The sequence below is a fragment of the Capricornis sumatraensis genome, chromosome 1, assembly GCF_032405125.1.
Source record: "Capricornis sumatraensis isolate serow.1 chromosome 1, serow.2, whole genome shotgun sequence".
Classification (NCBI taxonomy): Eukaryota; Metazoa; Chordata; class Mammalia; order Artiodactyla; family Bovidae; genus Capricornis; species Capricornis sumatraensis.
Genome location: NC_091069.1, coordinates 189515852 through 189542955, shown reverse-complemented (window position 1 = coordinate 189542955; position 27104 = coordinate 189515852). Strand labels below are relative to the sequence as shown.

At 45.0% G+C, this 27104-nt stretch overlaps 1 protein-coding gene across 1 annotated transcript in view; it reads right to left on the bottom strand.

Moving 5' to 3' along the window:
* Positions 1–9448: 9448 nt before the first annotated feature.
* ABCC5 (ATP binding cassette subfamily C member 5) overlaps positions 9449–27104 on the bottom strand; it is a 79970-nt gene continuing 62314 nt past the window's right edge. The window contains exons 26-30 of the mRNA XM_068982262.1: positions 23739–23898; positions 13881–13959; positions 12734–12847; positions 10981–11145; positions 9449–9658 (exon numbers count right to left, since the gene is read on the bottom strand). Of these exons, the coding sequence (XP_068838363.1) occupies positions 9557–9658; positions 10981–11145; positions 12734–12847; positions 13881–13959; positions 23739–23898 (620 nt within the window). The 3' untranslated portion in view covers positions 9449–9556. The remainder of the gene's footprint in view (positions 9659–10980; positions 11146–12733; positions 12848–13880; positions 13960–23738; positions 23899–27104) is intronic.

Below are 27104 nucleotides of genomic sequence, written 5' to 3'. Positions count from 1 at the left end.
GGAGGCCTGGCCTGCTGCGATTCATGGGGTCACAAAGAGTCGGACACACGACTGAGCGACTGAACTGAACTGAACTAAATGAATGCTCCATAAATAGTTTGGGGCCGGGTGGGGCGGGGGGTGGTGAGGGGTTGGGGGGAGATGTGAGGTGGGGTGGGGGTGGTGGGAAGAATCCCGAAGAAGCTAGAGTTCAGGTACCGGGAAGCTGGGAGGGAAGAGCGGCTTGGTCAGTAACATGGGAATGAGAAGTGAGGGCTCGCAATCCTTGAGGGCTTGGAGGGAAGGTCTCTCACAGGCCCATGGGAAAGGAACACGTTTTCTGTCATCAGTGGTTAGACTAGCCCCCAGGACCTCAGCCTACTAGATTCTTTGTCAAGGACACAAAGGAAGCTCAGGTGCTGTTAGGACATCTGTCCCAGGTCAGGACAGTGTCCCTCAGTCTCTAGAACCAACGGTTCTGGGCAAGGTGAGTGTTTCTGCCCCAGCAACCGAGTGCCCACAGCGCCTCCCCCAGCTGGGAGGTGGGGCTTCCCTTTAGGAAGGGGGCTGTGGGAGACCAGTTCCCAGCGCTGACTGTTTTCACTTGGCAGCAGCTGGCTTCATCTTCCTATGCTGAGTCCCCCTGAGAAGGGCGGGTGGAAGTTGGCCTGGGCTCAGGTGGGAAACAGCAGCAGGAGCAGGGAGAAGCTCCCAGGGAAAGAGGTGACTGCCTGCCTGCAGAAACACTTCATCTCCCTCGTGGGAGCTAGGAGGAGAGACGCAGTTCTGGAGCTATGCTTCAGGTGAGGTTACCAGGACCCAGGGTTTTCAGGGTGTATTTGACCAACAGTAACCAGAATTGGAAGGACTTCCTTGGTGGTCCAGTGGTTAGGACTCTGCGCTTCCACTGCAGGGGGCAAGAGTTCGATCCCTGTTCAAGGAACTAAGATTCTGTGTGCTGGGTGGCCGTGGCCAAGAAAAAAAGAATCGTAGCTGGAAGGAATCTTAGAAACGATATGGTCCAGCACGTGCATTTATTTCTGAAGCAAGAGGACTACAAGTAGTTGGAATCAAACCATCTGGGTTTGAGTTCTGTGTAATTTACCACATACTGCATGTGTGACCTGAGAGAACTTAATCTCCATGGACCTGTTTCCTCATCAGAAAAATGTGTTTAATGACACCCACCCAGTATAATTGGAGAAGGAAATGGCAACCCACTCCAGTAATCTTGCCTGGGAAATCCCATGGACAGAGGAGCCTGGTGGGCTACAGTCCATGGAGTCTGAAGAGTCAGACACGACTTAGCAACTAAACTACCACCACTACCACCCAGTATAATAACTGAGAAAATTAAATAAGGTCATATTGCAGGTGCCTCTGCAGTGCTTGGCACACTGGTGCTCAGATAATATGAGTACTCTCGCTCCCAGTCAAAGGTGAAAACACTGATAGGTTATAAAGATCATTATGTTTGAAACCTTAATTAAAATATGATAAATCAATACCTATTATGAAATAGAGGATTTTATGAGACAAGTAGTTTGTTTCTATACCTTAACGGGCTTTGCCAGGTCACGAATTCCCTGCAGCCGAGGTGGCTAGGTATTTGCCAAAGCTGCTTTGTCCTCAAAGCAGTTTCCGCCTCCTTGGCACACAGCTAGACACTGCATGGCCTCCCTTGAAGCTAGGTGCAGCTACAGAAGTTGAGTTCTAACCAGTGGAATTTGAGTGGAAGCAATACATACCATCTTTAGGCAGGGCCCACAAAAACTTCCTGTTCAACATGCCATGCTCTTTCCTCCCTGGTTTACTAGCCTTACAGAGAGGAGCTGGCTGAGGACTTAGGTCTAGAGGTCAGCAGAATGACTGGAGGGAGGAAGCCTGCGTTCAGAGTGACTACAGGAGCAGGACTCTCACTCCACACCTCCAGCACAACACTGCTCTGTGACAGGCGTGGGGTCATGGTGATAAGCTGCTCAAAGCTTGGCTGGTTAGAGCAGTTAGCACGCTCTATCTGTTTGGATTCAGGGAATTATGAGCTGGGCGAGCACAAAGTGATGATGTGAAAACTGCCTTTAAAAGGCACAGTTCCTAAGGCACTAGCCTAATGCGTTCCCCTTTTGCCTGGCAAAGAAATAAAGCCACTCTTTTCTTCTCCATTAAAAAAAAAATCAATTTAAAGTCAAAATATGGAAAAATGAAAACGGAAACAACCTAAATATCCAGCAAAATTGGATTGTTCCTATGAACAGCGCACCAAAGCCATCTTCTCAGTAAGACTGACCAGCTTCTCTAAAGTTTACCCTCTGGTGCCCTTCCCTGTTTTATTCTTTTTCTTCCTTATCATTATCTAATATTCCACATATCTTACTGATTACCAGTTCTCCCAATAAGATGTAAACTCCATGAGGGCAAGGATGTTTACTGTTTCACTCACTACTGTACTATCACTTCTCATTTCTTAGAACAGCACCTGCCTTATATTATATGCTCAATAAATATTTTTTTAATGAAACAAATAAATGAATCTCTATAAGAAAATGCTATAAAACTATTAAAATTATGTTTCTGAAGAATATTTGACATGAGAAAATATTCATAATATATTAGTTGAGATCATACAAACTGTGGTTGTAAGTTATCCTAATTTTGTGTTTAATGAGTTCTATCTTAAATGAATAATGCTGTTATGTGTTTAGAAAAAAGACCTGGAAAAATATAGATCTAATTGTTAATAGTGGTTGTCTTCTTTGTAGGATGTGATTAAGATGCATTTCCACTGTCTATATTTTTTATGTTTAAGTACTTTCTTAGTTTCTAACAAAAACACATCCATAACATTTTTTATAATTTTTTTAAAAAGAAAAAAAAATGCATGTTTAGAAAAAGCTATAAAGAATACAAGGTAACACTGGCTATTTTGGGGTAATGGATGATTCAGTAGTGTTGTAAAACTACCCCAAAATGTAATGGCTTAAAAAAAGTTAATTTTGCTGAGGAATCTGGGGACAGTTCAGTGGTACCTCGTCTCTAATCCACGAGGCATCAGCTGGGATGGGGGCTGGAGGTTCTACTCCCTAAGTGGCCTCTTCACACACAAGCTGGGTGCCTCAGCACTCCCTGGCCTCACTCTCTCTCTACACGCTCCCTCACCCTCCTGGAACCCTCCATGTGCTCTGTAAATCTCACAAAACGCTGGTCTCCCAATAGATGCACTCCTGACACAGCGGCTGGCTTCCAAGAGGCAGCCACTCTTCGAGGCCACAAAGGGGCTCTGAACTAGCAGAGAACCACCACATTCTGTGGGTTAAAGTCATCACAGAGCCCACACTCAAGGGGGTGGAGAAACAGACCCCATCTCTTCATGGGATGGTGGCAAGGTCACAGGGCAGGAGAGCCCGTGAGATGGGAGACACTGCTATGGCCATGGTTCTAAACACACCGCCATGGCAGGGTTCAGGCAGTTTTGGGTTTCTTCACTGCATCTGTCTGCATTCTTCCAAACTTTGTACAAGAAGCATGCATTACTTTTATAGTCAGGAAAAAAAAGGAAGCTCTTTAGAAAATATGGCACATGATCAGCAGGCAACCATCAGTGCAAGGTCAGTTTTCAGTAGCTGAGCCTTTCTGTGACACAACTCCCCCACCCCCATGGCTCATTTTCTTTTAGTCTGGGCCCTATTTCTAGGTGATCAATCAGGAAAGGGGCAGGAGAGGAGCGGTCACATCATTGAGCCACACCTCAAATGCTGGGCATTCTGACTCTCTGGTATTCCCGGTTGTTAAGGAATGTTTAACAGGAGTATTCCTAAGTGCTGTTTCTCATAAATCCTCTGTTCCTTGTCAGTTTCTGTTGTCAGAAACTAGTGGAGCAGCAAGCTGCTCCCAGGACTGAGGTCATAGGATGAGACAGGCTTGAATCTCCTTCAGTAAACATTCTCCTTAGGACAAAACTGCTTAGTCTTGACCCCCTTTCTTGAGATATGGGTTGTCTCCTGACCTTGTGACCATTATTAATCCCTTGTTCCCTTGGTAATGGTCGCTGTACCTCGTCTGGTTTTCTGATCTTTATCATCGTCAAAAGACATTTCTTGTACAACAGCCCGTATATACTCACAGAAGGATCATTAAAGCACTTTTGCGCCATCAGAGCTTGGGTCCCCATGTCTTTCTTTCTCTCTCTCTCACTCTCTCTCCCTCCCTCCAGCTCTCTCTTTCATGTTCTTATCGTCGACTCCGGACCACCAGGTTCTGGTCCGTTAAAAGACCCCAACACCCCATCATTCTATATAAGGCCTCTTTCCCTCAATGCCACTTCTTTGCCTTTGGAGAAATTAAATTCATTTTTTGCCATGACCATAAAGAAAATCTGTAACACTGATTTCTATTAACAAATATTCACTGAGGCACCATTCAAAAGTTGGCTAAGTAGTATGATACTTATTGAGCACCTTCTGTATGTAAAATATAATACTTAAGGCAGGAATTAAAAGGTATACAAAATGTACCTTATAATTAAGGGTATATTTAATAAGATTATTTACTGCCTTCAAGTTTATATTCATGGGATGAAATATAAGGAAATAACCAGCCATAATATACAAAGCAAAAGGAAAATAAACCTTAAAATAGATTTGTGAGCAAAGTGTTGTAGGAACCAAGAGGAATTTGGTTTTAAGAGAAAGGCATTGTGCAAGGCATAGTATCTGAACTGAATTTAAGGTTCCTCTGTTCATGGAATTCTCCAGGCAAGAATACTGGAATGGGTAGATTCCCTTCTCTAGTAAATGTTCCTGACTCAGGGATGGAGCCCAGGTCGCCTGCACTGCAGGCAGATTCTTTACCATCTGAGCCACCAGAGAAGCCTGAGAAGGAAAACATGGATTTGTTTGACAAGAGATTCCAGGTTGAGAAAATAGTAAAGATTTAGAGGTGTGAAAATGTCAACTTGGGCTTCCCTGATGCTCAGAATCCACCTGCCAATGCAGGAGACATGGATTAGATCCCTGATCCCAGAAGATCCCAGATCCCAGAAGATCCCACATGCCTTGAAGCAATTAAGCCCGTGAACCACGACTACTACCCTCCCCCCCCACAACTACTGAGCCTGCGCTGTTGAACCCGGGAGCTGCCCCTGTGTTCGGAAACTACTGAAGCTGGTGAGCCTAGAGTTGGGGCTAGAGTTGGAGTTGGGGCTCCAAAATAAGAAAAACCACCTCAGCCTGTGCTCTGCAACTAGAGTAGCTCTCAATCGCTGCAACCAGAGAAGAGCCTTCACAGCAATGAAGCCCCAACACAGCCAAAAAGAAATAAAAAATAAAATATTGGCTTATATTTAGGAATACTGAGTAGAAAAGGAGGGTTGGAGCCAGATAATGAACACCCTGCCAAACTCAGGAATATAGGCCACTCTACAGGTAATTGTCTCCTGAAGACTTTTGGAAGGCAAAATATTTGATCAACTTGCATTTTGGTTTGTATTTTGGAAGTGGTATATACAGTGATTTGGAGAGGACAACTGCGGCAGGGAGACTAGCAATGAGGCTGTAACTACCAAATTAAAAAAAGAAAGGGAGGTGAGTCTAAATTATGGCAAAAGGAGAGAGAAGGGGGTGGTGATGGTGACGCGTAGGACCTGAAGTGACTGAGTTTATTGGGAAGGGGCAGGAGAACTGATATAACTAAAGGCTTCTAGCCTGAAAGACCCAAGGAAGTCAGAGGAGCCACTAATTAAGACAAGGAACACTGATTTTCAAAAGGCTGTTTGAGGGGCTTGGTGCTAAGTGGAGGCGCTCAGCAGGCAGCAGAGACTGGTCCTAAAGACAGACCAAGCCCATAGTTGAAGGTCTGTCACTGTGCTGCTGGGAGTGAAGGAATCCAGGCAAGAAGAACAAAGGGAGAGGGCAGAAGGCAGGGCAATGCCTCCTCCTAAAGGGACAAAGCAGGTTACAGAGGTGGGAGGAGACCCAAGATAGAACAGAACTGAAGGAGGGGAAGTCAGTGTCATATGCAGCAGCGAGCTTTTCTGGGATGACCATGCAGGGTTCCTTCTGCCACCCTTGTTACCATTCTTGGAGGGCAATTCCAGTGCATCCAAAAAAGTGGTTACTTACCTTGGTGCCATCCAAGAGAACTTTCCACAATGCCGAGAACATTCTATTGAATATGTTTGTGTAGCCACAGGCCACAGGTGGTGACAAAGCACTTGAAATGTGGCAGTTGAGGAACATTTTTAACTTAAGAGCTGAGCCCCTTAATTTCTATGATACTGGTTTGTAAAAACGGCTGGGTTTAACATCCACTTTCTGATGACTCAGCACTTCAGTCGCTCAGTCATGTCTGACTCTGCAACGTGGAGTTCATGATTTCATGGAGGATGTGTCTCTATGGTGTGGACACAAGCACAGAAATAGCTAAAGAATGTGGTTTGCTTGCAAAACAGTTTTCAGTGTTTTTCCCCTGTAAGATAAGATAGACATTATGCTCCCAATTTTTCTGAGGAAGAAGCTGAGATTCAGGCAGGAAAAGCAGCAGGTCCACGTTCCTATGGTCATCCATGGGAGGTGATGGATGGTCCTCCCAGGGCCTACGGCCAGGTTATTCCTCTCACACCAGATGAGGGGAAGTCAGCAGACAAGAGTGATGGGAAAAGGACATGCACAAGGTGACTTAGATGGAGCCAGTTGGACAGATGGAGACCCCAATAATGCCCACAGAATGGCTGTAAAGAGCCTGAAAGATCCAAATTGAACACAGATGAAGGAATTCATCTGTTTGAAACAGGGGAGCTGTGTGAAATTAGACTGAAAACGTGAGCGTGTGATTAACATCAATGACAGATTGAGTCAGAGTACAAGTCAGAATGGATCAGGAAAATCCTGCAGGTAGTTAGATATTTGGGAGGTTCTTCCAATGTAATCCCAGCTTGAGGAGCTGAGGACCTGGGTTAGGGGCTGTTCAGTTCAGTTCAGTTGCTCAATCACGTTTGACTCTTTGTGGCCCCATGGATTGCAGCACACCAGGCTTCCCTGTCCATCACCAACTCCCAGAGCTTGCTCAAACTCATGTCCATCAAGTCAGTGATGCCATCCAAACATCTCATCCTCTGTCTTCCCCTTCTCCTCCTGCCTTTAATCTTTCCCAGCATCAGGGTCTTTTCCAATGAGTCAGTTTTTTGCATCAGGTAGCCAAAGTATTGGAGCTTCAGCTTCAACATCAGTCCTTCCAATGAATATTCAGGACTGATTTCCTTTAGGACTGACTGGTTTGATCTCTTTGCAGTCCAAAGGACTCTCTCAAGAGTCTTCTCCAACACCACAGTGCAAAAGCCTCAATTCTTCAGTGCTCAGCTTTCTTGTAGTCTCTTACATCCACACATGACCACTGGAAAAACCATAGCTTTGATAAGACGGACCTTTGTTGGCAAAGTAATGTCTCTGCTTTTTAATATGCTGTCTAGGTTGGTTATAGATTTTCTTCTAAGGAGCAAGCATCTTTTAATTTCATGGCTGCAAACACCATCTGCAGTGATTTTGGAGCCCAAGAAAATAAAGTCTGTCATTGTTTCCCCATCTATTTGCCATGAAGTGATGGGACCGGATGCAGTGATCTTCATTTTTTTAATGTTGAGTTTTAAGCCAGCTTTTTCACTCTCCTCTTTCAAGAGGCTCTTTAATTCCTCTCCGCTTTTTGCCATAAAAGGTGGTTTTATCTGCATATCTGAGGTTATTGATGACTCAGCAGAACTGATACCAAATAGTTTAAAAGCTTTCTGCATACAATATGACATATTGAGAAATGTTAGAATGAGTACCCTTTTGAATGGGCACTTGATCCTCAATAAATTAATCTGAATGAATTGGCTGAAAGAGCAATTACATTGTTTGGATTGCTGAGAACCCTCAACAAACTGTTCGTTTAAAACATATTTCTCCACAGCCACCGATCTCACTACAACCCTTTCCACTTCCGACTCTTTTCAGCAGCACAGGAGCTTGATTTGGTGACCACACCCAGGACACAGGCTGCAGGGACTTCGGCCCGATGCAGTGATTCAAGGCAAGGTGTACTCCACATCCGCTGCAACTAGTCAGCTCCACTACTGGCCCCTCCCCTCTGTCACTTCACTGCTGGATATTCAGATCCAAGGTTCTGGGACTCCAAAGCCACTCAAAGACAGCTTATTCCCCTCCCAGAGAATTATTTTCCACACCAAGAGTTTTAGAAAATCCAAAATAATTTTATTCACTTTTTCAGATTTTTGCTTCCACAAGGTGTTCAGCAAACATGCTAAGGCGACAGAATGTCTAGTTGGTCACGACATGCAATGCTGACCATTCAACGGATGACAGCAGTGAGCACGCCCACCTGAGCTACTGGCCCCACGGCACAACCGGGGTTGGTGGGAACACACCGAGCCCCACGGCAATCAGCAACCTGAGGTAGGTCTCTTTACAGTACAAAAACTTCTGCACCAGTGTGAGACACTGATTAGCAAGAGCTGCTTAAAGTCGCGGACTTTGGAGAGAGGAAGAGACTCTGCGGCAACCGCAGGGAGAAAGGAAAACAGACCCACGAAATCCTGAACCCTGTCACTCAACTGTGGGGGTGTGAGGCCAGGCAAATGAAGAAGGACCATCGGGCCAAGCAGCAGTGGGCTCCAGGGCTCGGAACCGACGGTTTCAAGGAGCCAGAGCTCCGTGCGCCGGCCAGCATTGGGAACCTGAGGCAGTGGGACACTCGGGGCAGACTCAATGCTTGCTGAGAAGCAACAGCAGAAAAGCGGACGGCAGGAGGATGCTCCCCCTTGGCCAAGGAAGGGTCTGTGATTCTCGGTCCCGGTGGAGGGGGAGGAGAGGGGTCTGGGACTCTGACCCACTGCTCTCCCGACAGAAGCGGTGAGGTGACAAGAGGACAGAAAGCAGGAGCCCTGAGAATTCACGGTGCTCTGCGCCGCCTCCGTGGCCCCCGCTCTGCCCCACCCCGGCGTGGCTGCTGGGAAGGCAGCAGGGGGGCCACTGGAGGGCCGGCTACTGCTACACTCCTTCCTTCAGACACCCAGAAATCCTGGCACCGTGAAACAGCCAGCTGGGGAAGAACGCACGCTACCCTTCCTATAGTCTAATAGCAAAACCAGACCTCTAGTGCAGCAGACTGTACAAAAATGATAGAAAGGAATCTGCACTGTTCTTAGCACAGTGCTTATTTTAATATAAAATAAACAGCTTACATTTTCACTGGAAATATAGGCTATGTACAGAATTATATATAGATATAGCTACACGTATAAAGCTTCATTATAGGCCTCTGATACATATATAGTAACGGTTCCCTGAACCTTTTAGAGTGCAATTAAGAACAAAAACTAAATTTTGTTTACATGAATATGGAATAAATACAATAATCAAAATAGGACTCTCCCTAAAAGTGAAACACACAAGCCAATCCTGAACTGCTGTGCGATAGATAAAATCGGGAAAGGCAAGGTTTCGGCAGGAGGACACGGTGAGGGGCCCGCCCCAGGCAGGGAATGGCAATGCTCCAAAAAAATGAGATGTGGACGGCGCTGGGGGAGTTAGCCCTTGACGGCAATCTTGTTCTCTGCAGCAGCAAACATGGCATAGAACCGGGAGCTGTCGTTGGAAAGAAGGACGGATGGGGTGTCGAACTCCACCACCTGTAGAGGAAGGAGAGAGCAACGGAAGGTGACTTGGGGACACTCGGGGTGTCCTATAGGATCCACAGCTCAGGAAGAGGGGCAAAGCCCCAAACCCTGGAGGATGGAATCAACGTGGCAGTTCCAGCTAGCTCTGCCATGCCCATCTGGGTTCTCTCTCTTTTTTAAAAACTAACCAGAGTTTAGTGAAGAGAAAATTTAGAGACACCTCCAGAGTGCCTTCACATTAAGTCTCCATTCTTTCAGCCTTGTGTAAGAAGGAATCAATCAAAAGGTCCTATATGCTGCAGAGGGAAGAAACTGCAGCTCAAGTCAAAGGCATACCAAGTAAATGGCATCTTGCTGTGCAAGCTGATCCAAACCTATGGATGGAAAAGAGTCCTAGTTGGCAGAAAAACAAAAGGGAAGTGAGTATAAGGGTTCAACTCAGTCAATTATCCATTCCCATGATAGACTACTAGGCAGTCACCGGAAATCACACTGCAGTAGAAAACGGAACAGTGTGCTGGCAGAACCTGCCTCCAGACAGAGGCCACATACTCACTCCCCCAGCCTCCCTTGCTGCAGGGCAAAGGTGTGTGACACGACTCTGGCCCAGGAGAGAGAACAGGACATCTCCTGGGATGCTCTTAGGAAAGGCTATCCTGTCCAACAGAGACAGGCGTAAGGACAAAGTGTCTTCCTGGGGCTGGCCATGTGACGGTATGAGGTTGGCTGCCAGAGCAGACACCCTGTACAGTAAGGGGGGAGGCAGACACTGGCTCTCTTATGGGACAGGCAGGGCATAGGCAGGTCCACACGGGAGAGCGAGCACAGGAAAGGGCATTTTAGGTAGATGGAACTGTATGAGTAAACAGAGGTGGAAATGCTTAGGGGACCCAAGATGGTTTATAGCCAACAGCACTGAAAGGAAATAGTAGGAAATGAAAAAGCCTGGGGCCCAGTATGTGGGAAAGCTGGGAACAGCAAGAAGTCTGGCACCACTACATGACTGTGAAAAGCAGACGTGTGGTGGCTGGTCTCAACAGCTTTGGAAAAGGCCTGTGAGTGAACTACAAAGTACACATGCTCTCTGACCTAAGTCAAAGTGTTACTGTTCACGAGCAACAAAAGAGCAGGTAGGAAAGCATAATGAGAACCCAACAGGCATGCTCCAGACTCAAGCTCTTGACTGCGAGGGCTGCATCCCATGCAAAGGGAACCAGGCTGGAGTCACTGTGGCTGCTTATCTGAATGCTACGAGGGCCATCAGCCCAGTCCTGCCAGGGGCCAGTGCTCCTCCCAGACACGTGCCAAATCAAGGTCCCTTGGGGGCTCAGTACCTGCCCCTGGGCCAGCACCATAATCCTATCAGAGCCTAGGACTGTGTGTAGGCGATGGGCAATCGTCAGCATGGTGCAGTCAGCGAATGCTTCTCGGATGGTCTCTTGGATCAGTAAGTCTGTCTCGGTGTCCATGGCAGCTGTGGCTTCATCTAGAATCAGAATCTGTCGGGGAAGAGAGGAGAAAGAGGGATCCAACCAATTCCTTAAGCATTCTAGTTAATCTAGGTTTCACCAAAATGTGTTTTAGGCTTTGAATTTTATATCATATATTGTTTTTTTCTAAATAAGTACACACAAATGTAAAAATACTATTTTGTTTAGAATTGATATAACTTCAAATTCATATGTTTGCCTTGATTTCCACAAATATGTAAAATACTGATCTAACAAACTATTCACCTCACTTGCTCTGTGACTCTGAAGAGTGACTTTTCTGGACTTCCCTTTTCCAGTTTTAACATGAGGGGACTGTATTTGATGGTCTGGACATGTCTTACAGTTTTAAAATCTTTTAAGTCTATGGCTTCCAATACTAAAACTACTCACAGGACAGAAACAAGTTGCCCTTGGAAACTGAAGGCTCGAGGCCATCAAAAATAAAAACAAAAAAGCAGATAAAATATCCATATACCCAAATTGTGTCGAGGTTAAACATCTCTGGGTATTCTCTTAAAAAAAAGCCACTGAGTGACGTCCCTGGCAGCTCAGTTGTGAAGAATCCACCTGCCAACACAGGAGACATGGGTTCAAGCCCTGGTCCGGGAAGATGCCACACAGCAACTAAGCTCAAGTGCCACAACTACTGAGCCTGTGCTCTAGCACCCAGGAGCTGCAACTACTGAAGCCTGTGAGCCCTGGAGTCCCTGCTCAACAGGGTGGTTGTTGTTCAGTCGCTCAGTCGTGTCCTTCTCTCTACAACTCCATGGACTATAGCACGCCAGGCTTCCCTGTCCTTCACCATCTCCTGCAGCTTGCTCAAACTCATGTCCATTGAGTTGGTGATGCCATCCAACCATCTCATCCTCTGTTGTCCCCTTCTCCTCCTGCCTTCAATCTTTCCCAGCATCAGGGTCTTTTTCAATGAGTCAATTCTTCCCATTAGGTGGTCAAAGTATTGGAGCTTCAGCTTCAGCATCAGTCCTTCCAATGAATATTCAGGACTGGTCTCCTTTAGGATGGACTGGCTGGATCTCCTTGCAGTCCAAGGGACTCTCAAGAGTCTTCTTCAACACCACAGTTCAAAAGCATCAATTCTTCGGCACTCAGCCTTCTTTATGGTCCAACTGTCACACCCATACATGACCACTGGAAAAACTATGGCTTTGACTAGACAGACCTTTGTCGGCAAAGTAATGTCTCTGCTTTTTAATATGCTGTCTAGGTTGGTCATAGCTTTTCTTCCAAGGAGCAAGCATCTTTTAATTTCATGGCTGCAGTCACCATCTGCAGTGATTTTGGAGCCCAAGAAAATAAAGTCTGTCACTGTTTCCATTGTTTCCCCATCTATTTGCCATGAAGTGATGGGACCGGATGCCATGATCTTAGTTCTTTGAATGTTGAGCTTTAAGCCATGCAATGAGAAGCCCACACCCAAGCCTAGCAACAAAGATTCAGTGTAACCAAAAAAAAAAGTGCCACTGGGCTCGGAGCCAAGAATGCCTTTGGACCTCATGCCACAGGCAATGGCTATTCTTCCATCTTCCTATGCTTCTGCTGACTCCCTCCTCTGCCACCCACCAGACTGCCTTACCTTACAGTGACGGAGTAAGGCTCTAGCTATGCACAAGAGCTGCCGTTCCCCCACTGAGAAGTTATCCCCATTCTCCATCACTTCAGATTCAAGTTTCAGAGGTAGCTGAGCAATCTAGGGAGAAAGGAAATAGGGATTAGAAGGGTTAAAGAAAAAAAAACAAACCTAAATTTTGAAAGAAAGAAAACAAAGCTAAATTTGGTAAAAAACCCAGTGGCAAAATTATTCTTAAACAGATGAAAGAATTATTAGCCAAGAATCTGGCTCACTTAGAAAGAACATACAGGTGTGATGATCATGTAGCAGGACCACATTTTCTAGGCCATTCCATACTTCAACTAAACTATCTATTAGTCTCATGTCATCAAAATGTCCCAGAAATTCCAATATTTTTTATGTCCTGAAATCCTGTCATTTTTGGTCCTGAAAATACGGTCATGCAATGAGAGATGGGGTAAACAAAACTACTCTCTTTCTGAAGGCCAAAGCTGTAGACCCATGGCTGTCAAACTTTTCTTCCTATAAACTATAGAACCTGTTCTTCAAATGAAATTGCTTGAAGAAGCCCAAGAGAAAGGTCATGAAGGCAGAGCTGCTCTAGTTGAATCTGGGCAGGAGATCCTGGACTAGTGTGCAGGAGCACAAGAGACCCCACTCCAGGCCAGGGGTAATCTTAGTTCGTGGCCCTTGGAGGGTGCCTGGTAAGTTACTCTGAGAGGTTCATATGCACATTGCATGCTTTCTGCGGACTCAAGAAGTGATAAATCTTTTGCACATATATACATGCTTCAAAAGGATGTTGTACTGTTATGATTAATAAAATAGAACTTGATTTAAAAGCACTACTGAACTCTGAGTGGTTGTCATTAATATCTTCTCAATCAATGGATGGTACAATAAAAAGGGAAATATGACCATGGGAGGGAATAAGAGAGGGGAAGTGAGGATAGGGAAATACCGACTTTTATACCCATTGTGAAATGCCTGGGAAGCCTTGCTCTGAAGTGCTCCTCCACAGACATCCGGGAGGTGGCGGGAAAGGCCGGGCTGGACAGAGGCAGCCAGAGGTGGCTGGGGAATGACCATGGCATCACCGAGTTTCCATCCTTGAAATTCTAGCAAAGTTCTCCCTCAGTTCTTTACTTACACATTCTTTCATGTGTGTCCTTTCTAGGGCATCCCAGATCTGGTCTTCTGTGTACTGGTTGAAGGGATCCAAATTTGATCTAATGAGAAACATAATAGGAATTTCTTAGGGATCCAACACATAAGCAACCACCCTGCACAGGCTGACTGTGGTAAAGGTTTAAACAGTGGGCTCAGACCCCTCAGGCCACAGGTGGAAGCCGAGACAGGCGTGCTGCTGCCTGGCCGTCACAGGAATGAGCCTCCCTTTCGTCTTTACAGAACTGTATTATTTTTATTATGTAAGTGATACAAGTTAGTTATAGAAAAGTTAGGAAATATAGACATAAAAAGTAAAAAAACCCCGTATATATATATGATCTTATATATATATATAAGATATATAAACCCATATATATATATGATCTTAGCATGTGGGATCTTAGTCCCCCAGTCAGGGATCAAACCCATGTCCTCTGCACCGAAAGTCCAGAGTATTAACCACTGGACCACCAGAGAATTCCCTAAAACCAATATATATTTAATCACTTATCAGATCCTTTGAAACAAACACTGTTAGCATTTTGGCATATATCTTTCTAGACTTCTTCCTACGCATATGCGTACTAAAATACATCTCTTATATGTATAAACTAGGAGAAACTCCCTCTCTCTTGCTGCACCAGGGTGAGAGCCCCGTCACTGGGCAGGGGTCTCAACAGCTAGCTGACCAGGAAAGGAGCCGATCCTGCAGGAGGGGGAGGGACAAAGCTAAGCAGAAAGGGGCTCAAGAGGAAGGATTTAACTGGCACCAAAAATCAGTTTGGGAACTGTTCTTGCTTACTATACCAAAAGTATGCACCTCAAGGAGATTAAGATTGACACCAAAACAACAGGACTAGATAGCTCTTAAAGTGTTAAAGACAGGAGAGGAAGCTCTTTGTCGTGGAGGATGAGGTGAACAGGTGGTGATGAAACAGATACTGGGTGGAAGGTGGGCTGTAGAATTAATTTTGGGTGTCTTGTCTCGATCTAAACATCACATTTGTGGGTCTCGTAATCTTAAAGATATTAAATATAATTTGCTTTGCTCATAAATTACACTTGAGGTGTGGGAAATAGAAAAACCTTTGGGAGAACTCTAGCTCTGATCCACACTCGTCTCCATGTCTGGGGTGACTAATCTCGGGTATGCAAACACAAGCAGGTCATTACCGAAGAATTCTTTAGAGGAGAGTGCAGGCTGGTACATGCCATCTCTGGACTCCTGGGAGACTCACTAAACAGTCCTACTTCCTCGTGTCCCTTCACACATGTGCTTCCCACCACTTAGAACACGAGATCACTCCCCACCTTTTGAGGTGAGCGGCACTGGTAAAAAGAAAGGGCTCTGGAGCCAGACTGCTTGATTCCTTCACAGCTTCTATCAATGACAACTGTGTGACCCTGGCCAAGTTAGCCTAACTTCTCTACACTCAGTTTCCTTAAGTGTAAGGGATAAAAGAGCAGCTCTTTGGACTTCCCTGGTGGTGCAGTGGATACGAATCTGTCTGCCAATACAAGGGACATGGGCTCGATCCCTGGTCTGGGAAGATTCCACATGCCTCAGAGCAACTAAGCCTATACGCCACAGTCACCAAGTCCAAGTGCTGCGACTACCGTAACCTGAGCACCGACAGCCTGTGCTCTGCAAGAGAAGCCGCCGCAATGAGAAGCCTGCACACCAAAACCAAGACCAGCCCCCACTCCGTGCAACTAGAGAAAGCCCCTGTGCAGCAACGAAGCCCTAGTGCAACCAAAAAATAAAAGAGCAACTCCTCAAAAGGCAGCTGTGGGCACTACAATTCACGCATGTAAAGCGCTTGCAGGAGCGCCTGCTGCAGGCTTGGCAGTGTGTGTGAGAGCTACTATTACTGCACCATTATTACACTGTTCCTGCTCCTTGGCTATGCCTCCTTCTCATCCTTCAGCTCTCAACTTAGCTGGTGTCTTCAGGAAGTGTCTTCTGGCCCTTCAGGCCTGGACTGGGGGTTCCCCCTGCTCACCCTTATGATGGTACTCGTCACTGTTTCATTTGTCTCTCTCCTCCGTTGGATTAGAATCCCTCTCTGGATCTTACTCACTGTTGTAGCCCGGGTATACTGTCTAATATTTTTTGTAAGAGTAAGAGCCAACTGGGCCGAATCCCTACTCTGCCTCTTACCATCTGCATGAGCTTGGACAAGTCACTCCTCGGTCTCCTCACCTATAAAATGGGGAGACAGTGACGTGACACGCCCTGGTAGGTTGCTGTGAACATTAGAGATGTGTAGATACAGCGCCTGGAACATGGTAGACATTTGACAGCTGGTGGCTGTTAAACTGACTGGGGATGTGGTCACTTTAAATGCCTGGTTACACTGTTTGGTGGCTTTGACTCTTATACTCAGCACATTTTCCAAGTGGACACAATAATCCCATGATCCTGAACACCAGGATCCTTCCAATGGAAAGTCTAGATGGGGAAGGCTGACCTCTGCAGGGATGTCATCCAGGAAGAGCCCTCTCAGTTAAAGAAGGCAGTTCGATTTGTTGATAACCTAAAACTGAAATGGCAGCCACAGGCTAAGTCAAAGGGGAATCTCACCCGTTTCTAATCAAAAAGACAAAACTGAAAGACGCTGAAAGCACCTGATCATCCTTGTCCCTCTGACACTCTGGAGTCTGTCTGCACATGCATCAGGGTTGATGAAATCTGGGTCTATGGCTCTCCTCTCCAGCCACCTTTTTAGGGGAACTTTGTTATACCACAGATCAGGGACAGACTCAAACACATGTTCTCCATCCCAAGTCTGGGGGAATAAAAGGTTAATCATTTTCCCCTGATTCAAAACAGACTGGTGGGAATTCCATGGAGCAAGATTAGCAAGACAATCCTCTGAGAGACATTTATCCAGACAGCAAGGCAAGTTTTCATAATAAAATATTCTCTCTCCTATTTGTGTGGTCTAATATGGACTTCCTCATACTTTTATAGCAGAATTCTTGACCTTGGGGGTCATAATAGGGTTCTTAGTCTTGAACCAAAATGCTCAGAGCTCTTTTTTAAAACAAGAGAATTCCCTGGTGGTCCAGTGGTTAAGATTTCCCCTTCTAATGCAGGGTGCATAGATCCCGCGTGCCTCACAGTCAAAAACAAAACATAAAACAGAAGCAATATGGTAACAAATTCAATAAAGACTTAAAAAAAAAAGTTCCAGGACTTTTGTGGTGGTCCAGAATTCCTCATCATCCTAGAAGGGGTACCTACTCTCTTGGGAAATCATGACTGGCTTTAAACAGGGGTTATGTTTAAAGCACCTGAGCAAAGACCATGCTTTGCCTGGTCTCACCCTGCACTGCGTTCTCTATACAGCCACCCCACAGGACTGCATGCTGAAGAGCGGCCTCTGCCCATTATAGAGAGTCAACTCTTCCTCAGGCAATAGGATCTGTGGTTTAGCACCCGGCTGCTCTGATCTGGCTCCTGCTCTGACTGTAGTTCCCATTTAGAGCCAGCAAAACCTCTTCTTGAGTTAGAATCTACCTGTTAGCCAGCTCTGCTAGGTCAATTCCTATTCTGTCTCCATGTATCCAGGTCTAGCCTGACAGCCTGCTCAGGCTCCTAAGGTTTGAGGCCCCACCTTACTCTGGTTCTACCTCCAAGCTCCAAGCTCCCTGGAACACTGCCCAGTCTCTACTACTGTGATCTGTTTGCCTGTAGAAAATTTGTATTTACCTAAGGCTGGAATTCCCAGCACCAGTAACTTGATAAACTGCTACCTATGGTTTGATACCTCACTTTTTGGATTTCTGGCTTAGCCCGTCACCTACTGCTCAAATCTTCCCTTTCTCTATGTCTTCCTGGAAGGACTGTATAATTTTAGGATTTAGATTTTATCACTTGTTCAGATTCTTCCCAATTCTGCTGAGTCGAGTCCTTTCCACAGAGTTAAGACCTCAATAAATATATGTTCAAGACTGAAGGGTCCATAGTACTGGTTTTCAGGAAAGGAATGTGCAGATAATTTCTCTAGAGTTAAGTCTAGGAAGTATTCTCTCTCTCTTTTGGCTGTGAGACTTGTGGGATTTTAGTTTCCCAACCAGGGATCGAACTGGCGCCCTCAGCAATGAGAGTGAGGAGCCCTAACCCCAGGACTGCCAGGGAAGTCCCAAGGAAATGTTAATACTGTACACTGATGCCTAGCATCATGGGTTGAAGAGTATCCCCCCAAAAGATATGCTGAAATTTAATCCTCAGTACCTAAGAATGTGACTTTATCTGGAAATAAATCAGTGTAGATAGTATTAGGTGAGAAGAGGTCAGCCTGGAGTGGTAAAGTAGGGTAGACTCTCAATCTAGGACACCAGTCCTAGAGAGAGGGCCACATAGAGACAGACAGGGAGGGAACCCATGTGACAATGGAGGCAGAGACTGGAATGATGACTCTACAAGCCCAGCACACCAGAGACTGCTGGCAAACCACTAACACGTAGTGGAGGCAAGGAAGGACCCTACCGGCTTCAGAGTACGGCCCTGCTGACACTTGATGTCATCCTTCTAGCCTCCAGGAACTGTGAGAGAGTCAAGTTCTGTGGTTTTAAACTACCCAGTTTGTGGTACACTGTTGCAGCATCCCTAGCACACAAACACATCCAGTAAAACCATCAGATACGCCTACTAGACAAGCAGGAAGCACACCAGAGTGCAGACCCTGCTCACTGAGCAGCCGCCCCATCAGACTCGGCAGACATTGTGGATGGGCTTGACCTTCAACCTCGCCCAGGCCCATCATGCCAGCTGAAGGAGCCCCCAAGACTAAGCCATGGGTTCCAGATATATAGGGAATATTTATGTACACCAGCAGGTGTTGCTGTTTAGTCTCTCAGTCATGTCTGACTCTTTGCCACCCCATGGACTGTGGCCCTCCAGGCTCCTCTGTCCATGGCATTCTCCAGGTAAGAACACTGGAACGGGTTGCCATTTCCTTCTCCAGGGGATCTTTCCTATCCAGGGATTGAACCTTTGTCTCCTGCATTGCAGGCGGATTCTTTCCTGCTTGAGCCATTGGGGAAACCCCAGCAGGTGGTATACCTACACATTAAGGCAGACTAGACTGATCTCAACAGGGAACTCAATCAAGAATGAAAAAAACAAAATCACATCCTCATTACAGTGGCCAGATGGTCCTGGTCTGACCCACAAAAATGAAAGCAAGCAAAGTTATGCATCCACTGCATTAAGTACTCAGCTGGGTGGATGGACAGAAAGAAAATCTGAGAATGAAGGTTATTTTTAACAGTCTGAAGTCCTGGAGTCCTATGTTGCCCAAAGTGTATTTTCATCTTTGGTTTTTTATATTTTATTTTTAGCAATATTCTAAGCTCACCTATTGACAACTACCAAATAAGGTCAAGAGTATCTCCTGAGGGGAATGAGGATACAGCAATCCCTTCCAGGCACACAGAAGACCCCACGCTGAACCACACTGTCCTCTGTCCATGTGGGCACCTCCCTGCAGCCTTGGGATTTCAGGGTAGGAGACTACGGGACCCTCAGACCTTCTGACAGGAAGCTAAAGGAAAGCTCAAAATAGTCATTCAGAAATATGGACTGATTTTGGCTTTTAGTTAAGAGTAGAGCATATGAAAAAGACCAAAGAGAAGAGCAGAGTTTGTATGACAATTTTTCTCAGGAAAGGGGACAGAGACCTACTGCAAATCTGAAAGCAGATAATGAAATTTTAAAGACACTGGAAAAAGAAAGGTAACTAACGGTCAAGACGCCTGAGGAAGCAGGCCCAACCTTAGTGCTTGGAGAGACAGGGTTACCTCTCAAGGTTATGACTGAGGAGGGTGTGGTGGGAACTTCAGGAGACAACACAGCAAGTATGGTGAGGAAGAACCCAGGCTCTGAGCCAAATAGCCCAGATTCAAATTCTTAGCTTTGGGCAAGTTATTTAACCACTTTGGGCTTTAGCTTTTTTACCTATAAATAGGCATAATAATAGTACCTACCCTCATCAAATTTTGAGTACTTTAATTTTGATAAATTAATACAATTTAAATGCTTAGGACGGTAGGCCATGTAAATCCTCAATAAACTTAGCTAATACTATTGTTATTGTTGTTCTTTAGAGTAGCAGTGTCTGGTACAGTGTGACTTTTTTTTTTGGCCATGCCACAGCTTGCAGAATCTCAGTTCCCTGACCAGGGACTGAACCTGGGCCCCAGGAGTGAAAGCCTAGAATCCTAACCACTAGGCCACCAGGGAATGCCCCAGAATGATCTTTTCCTTCTTTTAAAGACAATTTTAAAAGACCAGTTTCAGGTTCACAGCAAAATTGAGACGAAGATACAGAGATTTCATACAAAATCCCAGCCAGAAAGACTTCAACAAAACTTAGATAACATCTAGTGTTCTTCATAGTTATCCTAGATTTACCATTACTTGCTGACATTGAGACTAGAAGCTTTTGGGGATTCCTTGATTCCACAGAGACTCAGATGTCAAAAAAAGTAAAAGGGGGGCCTCTTACACAACAAAATAATAAAAAGACAAATGAAAAACCTTGAGATTCTAAGAACTGCTTCAAATTTGGAGCAGCTTCCATTTCTTCTAGAGCACTACGTGCTTCTGCCTGAAGGTGTTTTGGCCCGGAATGAACCAAAGCAGAGGTGGATCAGCTGTGGGCTCGGGTATCTTTGTTGTGATTTTGAGTTGAGAGCTTGAGATATTCCTCAAAAGTGGAAAAAAATAAAATAAAATGGGCAAGTAGAAAAGGAGAGAAAGCATCTGAACAGGAAGAAGTGAGAACACTGCTTCCTGATAATGGATGGACGCTAGGTAGAGAGGCTCCCGGTGAGGAGACTGAGACGCAGACACACCAGAGTGACAGCTGAGGACAACTAGTCCCTCTGAGGGGCAGACTAACCACCAGCCAAGCCAGACTGCAGACAGTCCACAAGGACGGAAAGCGAGGGTGGAGGCAAAGAGATGGGCTTCCTGAGACCAGGAAGCATAGGTCCTCTGGGAAAAGAAAAGTATTGCCAGGACTATGAAAGAGAGAAGGTCAGCCAAAGTATTTAGGTCTGGATGAAAACGGACCTCTCTTCATGGAGATAATCATCAGAGCAAACGGCAGAGGAAAGTACTGGCTGGCCTCAGACAGACAGGAGCCCAGACACAGGAGCTCAAACCCAGACAGCTGGATGAGGCAGGCCTGGATGAGCTACTGGAATGGATCGGATTAGGATGAGCTATTGGAAAGGGCTAATCCAGGGAGGGGTGTGCCCCTAAACGATCTGGTCTATGATTTATCGATATTTGTATGCAGAACAATTCAGACATTTTTATCTTTCGAGATTCTGAATTTCGTTTGTCCAATTTTGGTTTTACCTTGAATTCCCTTCTGATACACTTTAACTGCAAGTTGGAATCTCCAGGAGATGTACCCACCCCAATGCTGTTTAATGGCGGTGGAGATACAGTTCCAAAATTTGGAGTCTCTAGAAGGTAGCTGGAGAAGGCAATGGCACCCCACTCCAGTACTCTTGCCTGGAAAATCCCACGGACGGAGGAGCCTGGTAGGCTGCAGTCCATGGAGTTGCTAAGAGTCGGACACGACTGAGTGACTTCACTTTGACTTTTCACTTTCACGCATTGGAGAGGGAAATGGCAACCCACTTCAGTGTTCTTGCCTGGAGAATCCCAGGGATGGGGGAGCCCGGTGGGCTGCTGTCTATGGGGTCGCACAGAGTCAGACACAACTGAAGCGACTTAGCAGCAGCAGCAGGAGGTAGCTGAGGGAGCAGATGATCTAGCCTGCCCTTGCCTTGGGAAACTCATTACAGGTCTTCTAATTTTCTAAGAACAGCAAAACAATATCAAACACTGGATATTCTTTGGGATCTATGAGAAACTTGAGAGGATAAAGGAAAGGTAGAAGGTCTGGGATTGAATTTGTCCTCAGTGTCTACTACTGACCTAAAAAGTCAAAATTCCAGTAAGCAGAAAATGTAACTTATATGATTTCCTAGGTTTGCACAGCTGACTAACTAAACAGTGCTCCAAGCTCAATGACTAAAAACTCGGGCAGCAGCACACCAGCCACTGAGCCTGTCCATCGCGTGGCAACACGCCTCTGGAGCTGGTAACAAACGGCCCCGACTCCCAAACAGGCTGCGCTTCCACAGCAGCCAGCAGGTCAGTTCTTAACCGTTAACTCCAGAAGCCAAGTCACAGACTTAAATGAAGTGCTGTAAAAATGTGAAATGAACACTGATACTTCTTGGTAGCAGCATATTCATGGGAAGTCTATAACATGTCTTACTTTCTAGTTCTCTTCTAAATGGTGATTTTCAAAAAATCAGAAAAATTTTTTTTTTTTTGTCCTGAGCCAAAAAATCATTAGGCCAATATTATTCTCAAAGGCATTCCTGTGGCACCTAACAATAGAGATTTACAGGAAAGAAGAGCAGATTTGGTCATATCTCTCAATTTCTTAACTTTAGACTTGAGTCTTCAATAAATTCTAATTCTCTTTGATGTTGCTTGTTTGACCTTGTTATTTATTTACCCAAAGGGAATGATTAATCATCATCAAAACTGCCTGCAATTTGGGAGACGAGGGTTCAATCCCTGGGTGGGAAAGATCCCCTGGAGAAGGGAATGGCAACCCAATTCAGTATCCTTGCCTGAAGAATTCCATGGAGAGAGGAGCCTGGTGGGCTACAGTCCATGGGGTTGCAAAGAGTCAGACATGACTGAGTGACTAACACTTTCATTTATCATCATCAACAGAGCCAGTCTGTACTATACAAATTCACAAGTGATTTAGAGAAATGCCAAAATAAACACACCCAAGAGTACTGACCCCACATAAATGTAGGTAAGAATTCAATTTATCTACTGAACCTCCTCAAATCAGTGAGTTCAAATGCCATTTCTAAAAGTGGTGGGGGGTGGGGGGGATGAGTCTGTTTTAAAGACAATTCTGAACACTGGTTATTTGAAATTAAATTGGTACCTTTTCTTGGAAGCTGCTAAAAAGTAGAGAAAATGACAATATCACTTTTAGAGTGATTTTAAAAAAGAAGTGCTATCTAGGTCAACTATATGGTTGAAGCTATTTTTATTTAGAGAGTCAACTTTCATAGAAATGAACACAAATTATGGAAACCGATTGTTTTTAGGAGGCAAAAGCTTAAGGCTAGCCTGATAAAGCACAGGAAAAGACAATGGGGTTAAACGTATTTCCTTAATAGTTACTGTTATAACAGGTCGAGAAAAGAAATGTTTTCTTTGGCAATCTGGAAGATTTCAGAGAGGGACATCATTCCAGAGTAAGAACCAAAAGTTTGCAGAAGATACTAGAAAATGAGAAACCATGAGTAGTAATAATGCCCAAAAACCACTGAGAGAACTGCAACTCTTGAGTGTCCCTAGGAGAGAGGACAGCGAGGGATGATGGTGGCTGCTTCCATGCACAGAATGCTCGCCCTCTGCCAGCCTCCACGCTTCTATAAAATTTGTACAAATTCATTCAGTCATCACAACAACAGATCTTAGTAACATCCCCATTTCATGGAGGAGGAAACAAGCTTAGGAGTGGCTAAGTAACTTGTCTGAAGACAGACAGTCCAGATCTGTCTGACTTCTTACCATCCCGCTGCAAGGCCCCCGGGTCCTGCTTAACTAATGAGGTGACTAGTACTGTGGAGCTGCTCTTCCTGCAACAGGGAGTGCACGGTGTTGAGAAAGTGCCGCACCAGAGGCCACTGGATCTCAGTCCCTGGCGGGGTTCTATCCCACTCACTTGGCCTGTGACACGGCACGAAGCGCATGGTGCTGAGGTCTCACCTGACAGTACCGCTGAACAGCACTGGCTCCTGGGGAATGATGGAGAGCTTGCTCCGGAGGTCAGCAAGGCCAATGTCACTGATTCTCACTCCATCAATCTTGATGCAGCCTCCACACAACTCCACCAGGCGGAAGAGGGCCATGCCCAGAGAGGACTTCCCTGATAAGTCAGAAGACAGGCAAGAGTCATTCGATTGGCAAATTCTGGGAAGACAAAACTGGCTTCTTCTCAGGGCAACATCATCTATTTTTCTATTTCTGTTCAATCATTATTTCAATGGATAACGTAGATAACTCAGATAATGCAGAAAGTGATAGCCAGAAAAACAAAAACAAAAAACAAGGAACTCTCTGGAGCTACCGAGCATATACGCTTATACAACATACTGCAGCCTGAGAAGGAGTGGGAGGGACCATTACACTCTCCTGAGAGTAAAATGGAAAAACGTCTCCTTTTCACCTTAGGTACAGGTACACAGGGTTTGATGCTTCTTAGGCAAGAACCAAGAGCTAGGAGCTTGAGGAAAGTCAGAGGACAAGCTGTTGTCTCTCTTCTGTCCCCTTATCTCAGGAGAGAAAAACAGGACGAGGCCTTTCACTGCCACGAAGCTAGGGAAGGGAGTTCTAGGCTAAACAAACAAGGAAAGGAGTTTGAGATTTGAGAAAATGAGTGACTGTGGATTCTCAACCGATAGGAAAATATAAAAAAGCAGGTTTGGGAGATAAAATAGCAAGTTCAGGATCACAGTGATAGGCAGAATAGCCTTTCATAATTGACTTTTCATTTAAAAAATGATATAAACAATTCAAGCAGATAACATCAATTTCCCATTATCTAACTACTGCTTTAAAAAAAAATTATGTATGTACATTATCTGTTTATTTATTTGGCTACAGTGGGTCTCAGTTGTGGGATCTTTTTTTTTAAGTTGCTGCATGTGGAGTGTAGTTCCTTGACCAGGGATTAGACCCAGGACCTCTGCACTAGGAGCACAGAGCGCCAGCCACTGCACCACCAGGAAAGTCCTGCTTTTTTTTGTTTTTTTGGGGACACTTTTCCTTTTAGTTTGTTTCCTTATGAGTTGAGATGATAGCAGAGAAATATTGTAACTATCTTCTCCACTGAACATTACATAGCAAGCACTCAATTATATTATTACCTTTTTGAGATAAAGTTTTAGTGGCTACAATAATTTCCATTCTGTGGCTGTACTCTTATTTAAACAGTCCTCTAATGTTGCACATGTAGTTTAATTAAAACTTGCTAGAATAATGCTATAGGGCTTCCCAGGGGCTCAGTAGTAAAGAATTTGCCTGCCAAGTTTGATCCCTGGGTTGGGAAGATCCCCTGGAGAAGGAAATGACAACCCACTCCAGTATTCTTGCTGGGAACATCCTACGGACAGAGGAACCTGGCAGGCTACAGCCCATGGGGTTGCAAAGAGTTGGACATGACTTAGTGACCAGATAGCAGCAGCAGAATAATGCTATGGTGACCTTGTCATCACTCAAACTGCTCCTACCTCAGAAAATTTCCCTGAAACAGATTTTGAGAACTGAAACGACTTCAGAAAATTTCCTTGAAACAGATTCTGAGAACTGAAACGACTTTGTTAAATACTTACATATATATTTAAAAAGCTCAGTGCTCTTCCCCCATCAAAAAAAAAATAAGTTTGACATAGTCCTGTCTATCTTTCTGCAAGTCAGACCCACAATTTAGATGCAGAACTATGGGTTTTTAGTTGTTTGAGCAGTTTTCCTGGTTGTCTTTAAAAAAAAAACACACCTTTTTAAAACTAGTTTGATTTATTTATTTAAAAAAAAAATTTTGGCCACACGCTGAGGCATACAGGATCTTAGCTCCCCAATCAGGGATCAAACTCATACCCTCTAGATTGGAAGCCAGAGTCTTAACCACTGGACTGCCAGAGAAGTTCCAGTTTTCTGGTTCTTGACTCTCCTTCCCTGCTCTGCCTCCATGTACTTAGAGACTCCTCATGGCAGCCTCCTGACTGTCTACTCAGAGGTCAATGAGGATACAAATATCTGCCTTAGCCCAGTGTCTGTAGCCACAGACCTGCAGTCTAGATCTGACCCCTGTCAAACAACCTCTGGGAACCCTGACTGTCCGTCTCCTTATGGAAGGGCTCTTCATGTCCATCTGCGAGTTGGGAAGCCCGAATCCATGCAGCAGAACAGTTCTCAAGGAGCCTTTCCTCCTGGGAGTAGCTTTTGCAGGACTGGGGGATCTGGCTAGTGGTCTCTCACCCAGGTAGAAGGGAGGAGGTGGAGGGCCCCCTTCAGTGCCAAGGCAGTGGTTCAAGATATAAGGTGCTCAAATAAATGATGCTCAAAGGAAGGAATGGTGCTCAAATAAATGATAAGCACCATTTATCTGAGCACCATAAATCTCGAAGGAATGATGGAAGGAACAGTGCTTAAGTAAACAGGTTAAGTTGTTCTGTTCTAACAAAAGATCTGAGTCTAGACTACCTTTGCACAGATGGAATGTGCTGGTAAAAAAAAGCCATGATGTCCTCAGGTGGTTAAAACCATGGCAGAGAGCCAGGACCTATGTCACAGTCTTGAAAGGACCTTATTAAGATTACAGTTTAGACTTTGTAAGTCAGGCTATTTAGAATTATTTTATTTTATTTTTATTTCTCATCTACTTATACTTTAATAAAGTCTTGGTGAAAATTTTGATCTGTCTTAGTGTGTTAAAAGGACATCACAAGAAGGGAGGTCAGAGGTTTTAGGTGAGCAGTGCACCCCTAGGGGGCCAATGCAGCAGAGGGAATCTATGGGAGGGAGCAAAGTAAGAGCCACGGGTACAGTCACCCTCATGGCTGGGCATTCTCTCTCCAGCGTAAAAACCTAGAGGCCGTATCTTGTTTTGACGTGAAATAATGCCTTCAAAGAGGGAGCAGGAAATAGCTTTTTCTTTTCTGCTTACCACATTCTTTAAAGTAAATTGACTAGAAAAGACTATTTTTTAATGGCAAGCAAAAAAAAAAGCTAAAGGAGTTTTGGTGCCAAGGGAGCACAGAGCCCAGAAAGCTCAAGAGAAGTGACTCAGAGAGAACTCTTACACAAGGGTGAACAGGTTAGTGAAAGAAGCCAAGACTCAATCTTGAAATGTTATTCAGGAAAGAAAGGCGGAAAGAAACACACTTCTAAGAACAGTAGGGAACTCAAATAATTTCTGTCTTCGAAGGAACACAGATTCCTTATTTAGAGCTATGTTGCCTTCTAATAAATACGAGACTATACTTGTAACACATCACAAAGACCTTAAGCTTTTTGTATATTTTGACTTCATAGAAATAAGGATGTTGCTGTGGTGCTATTCATAAAAGCAAA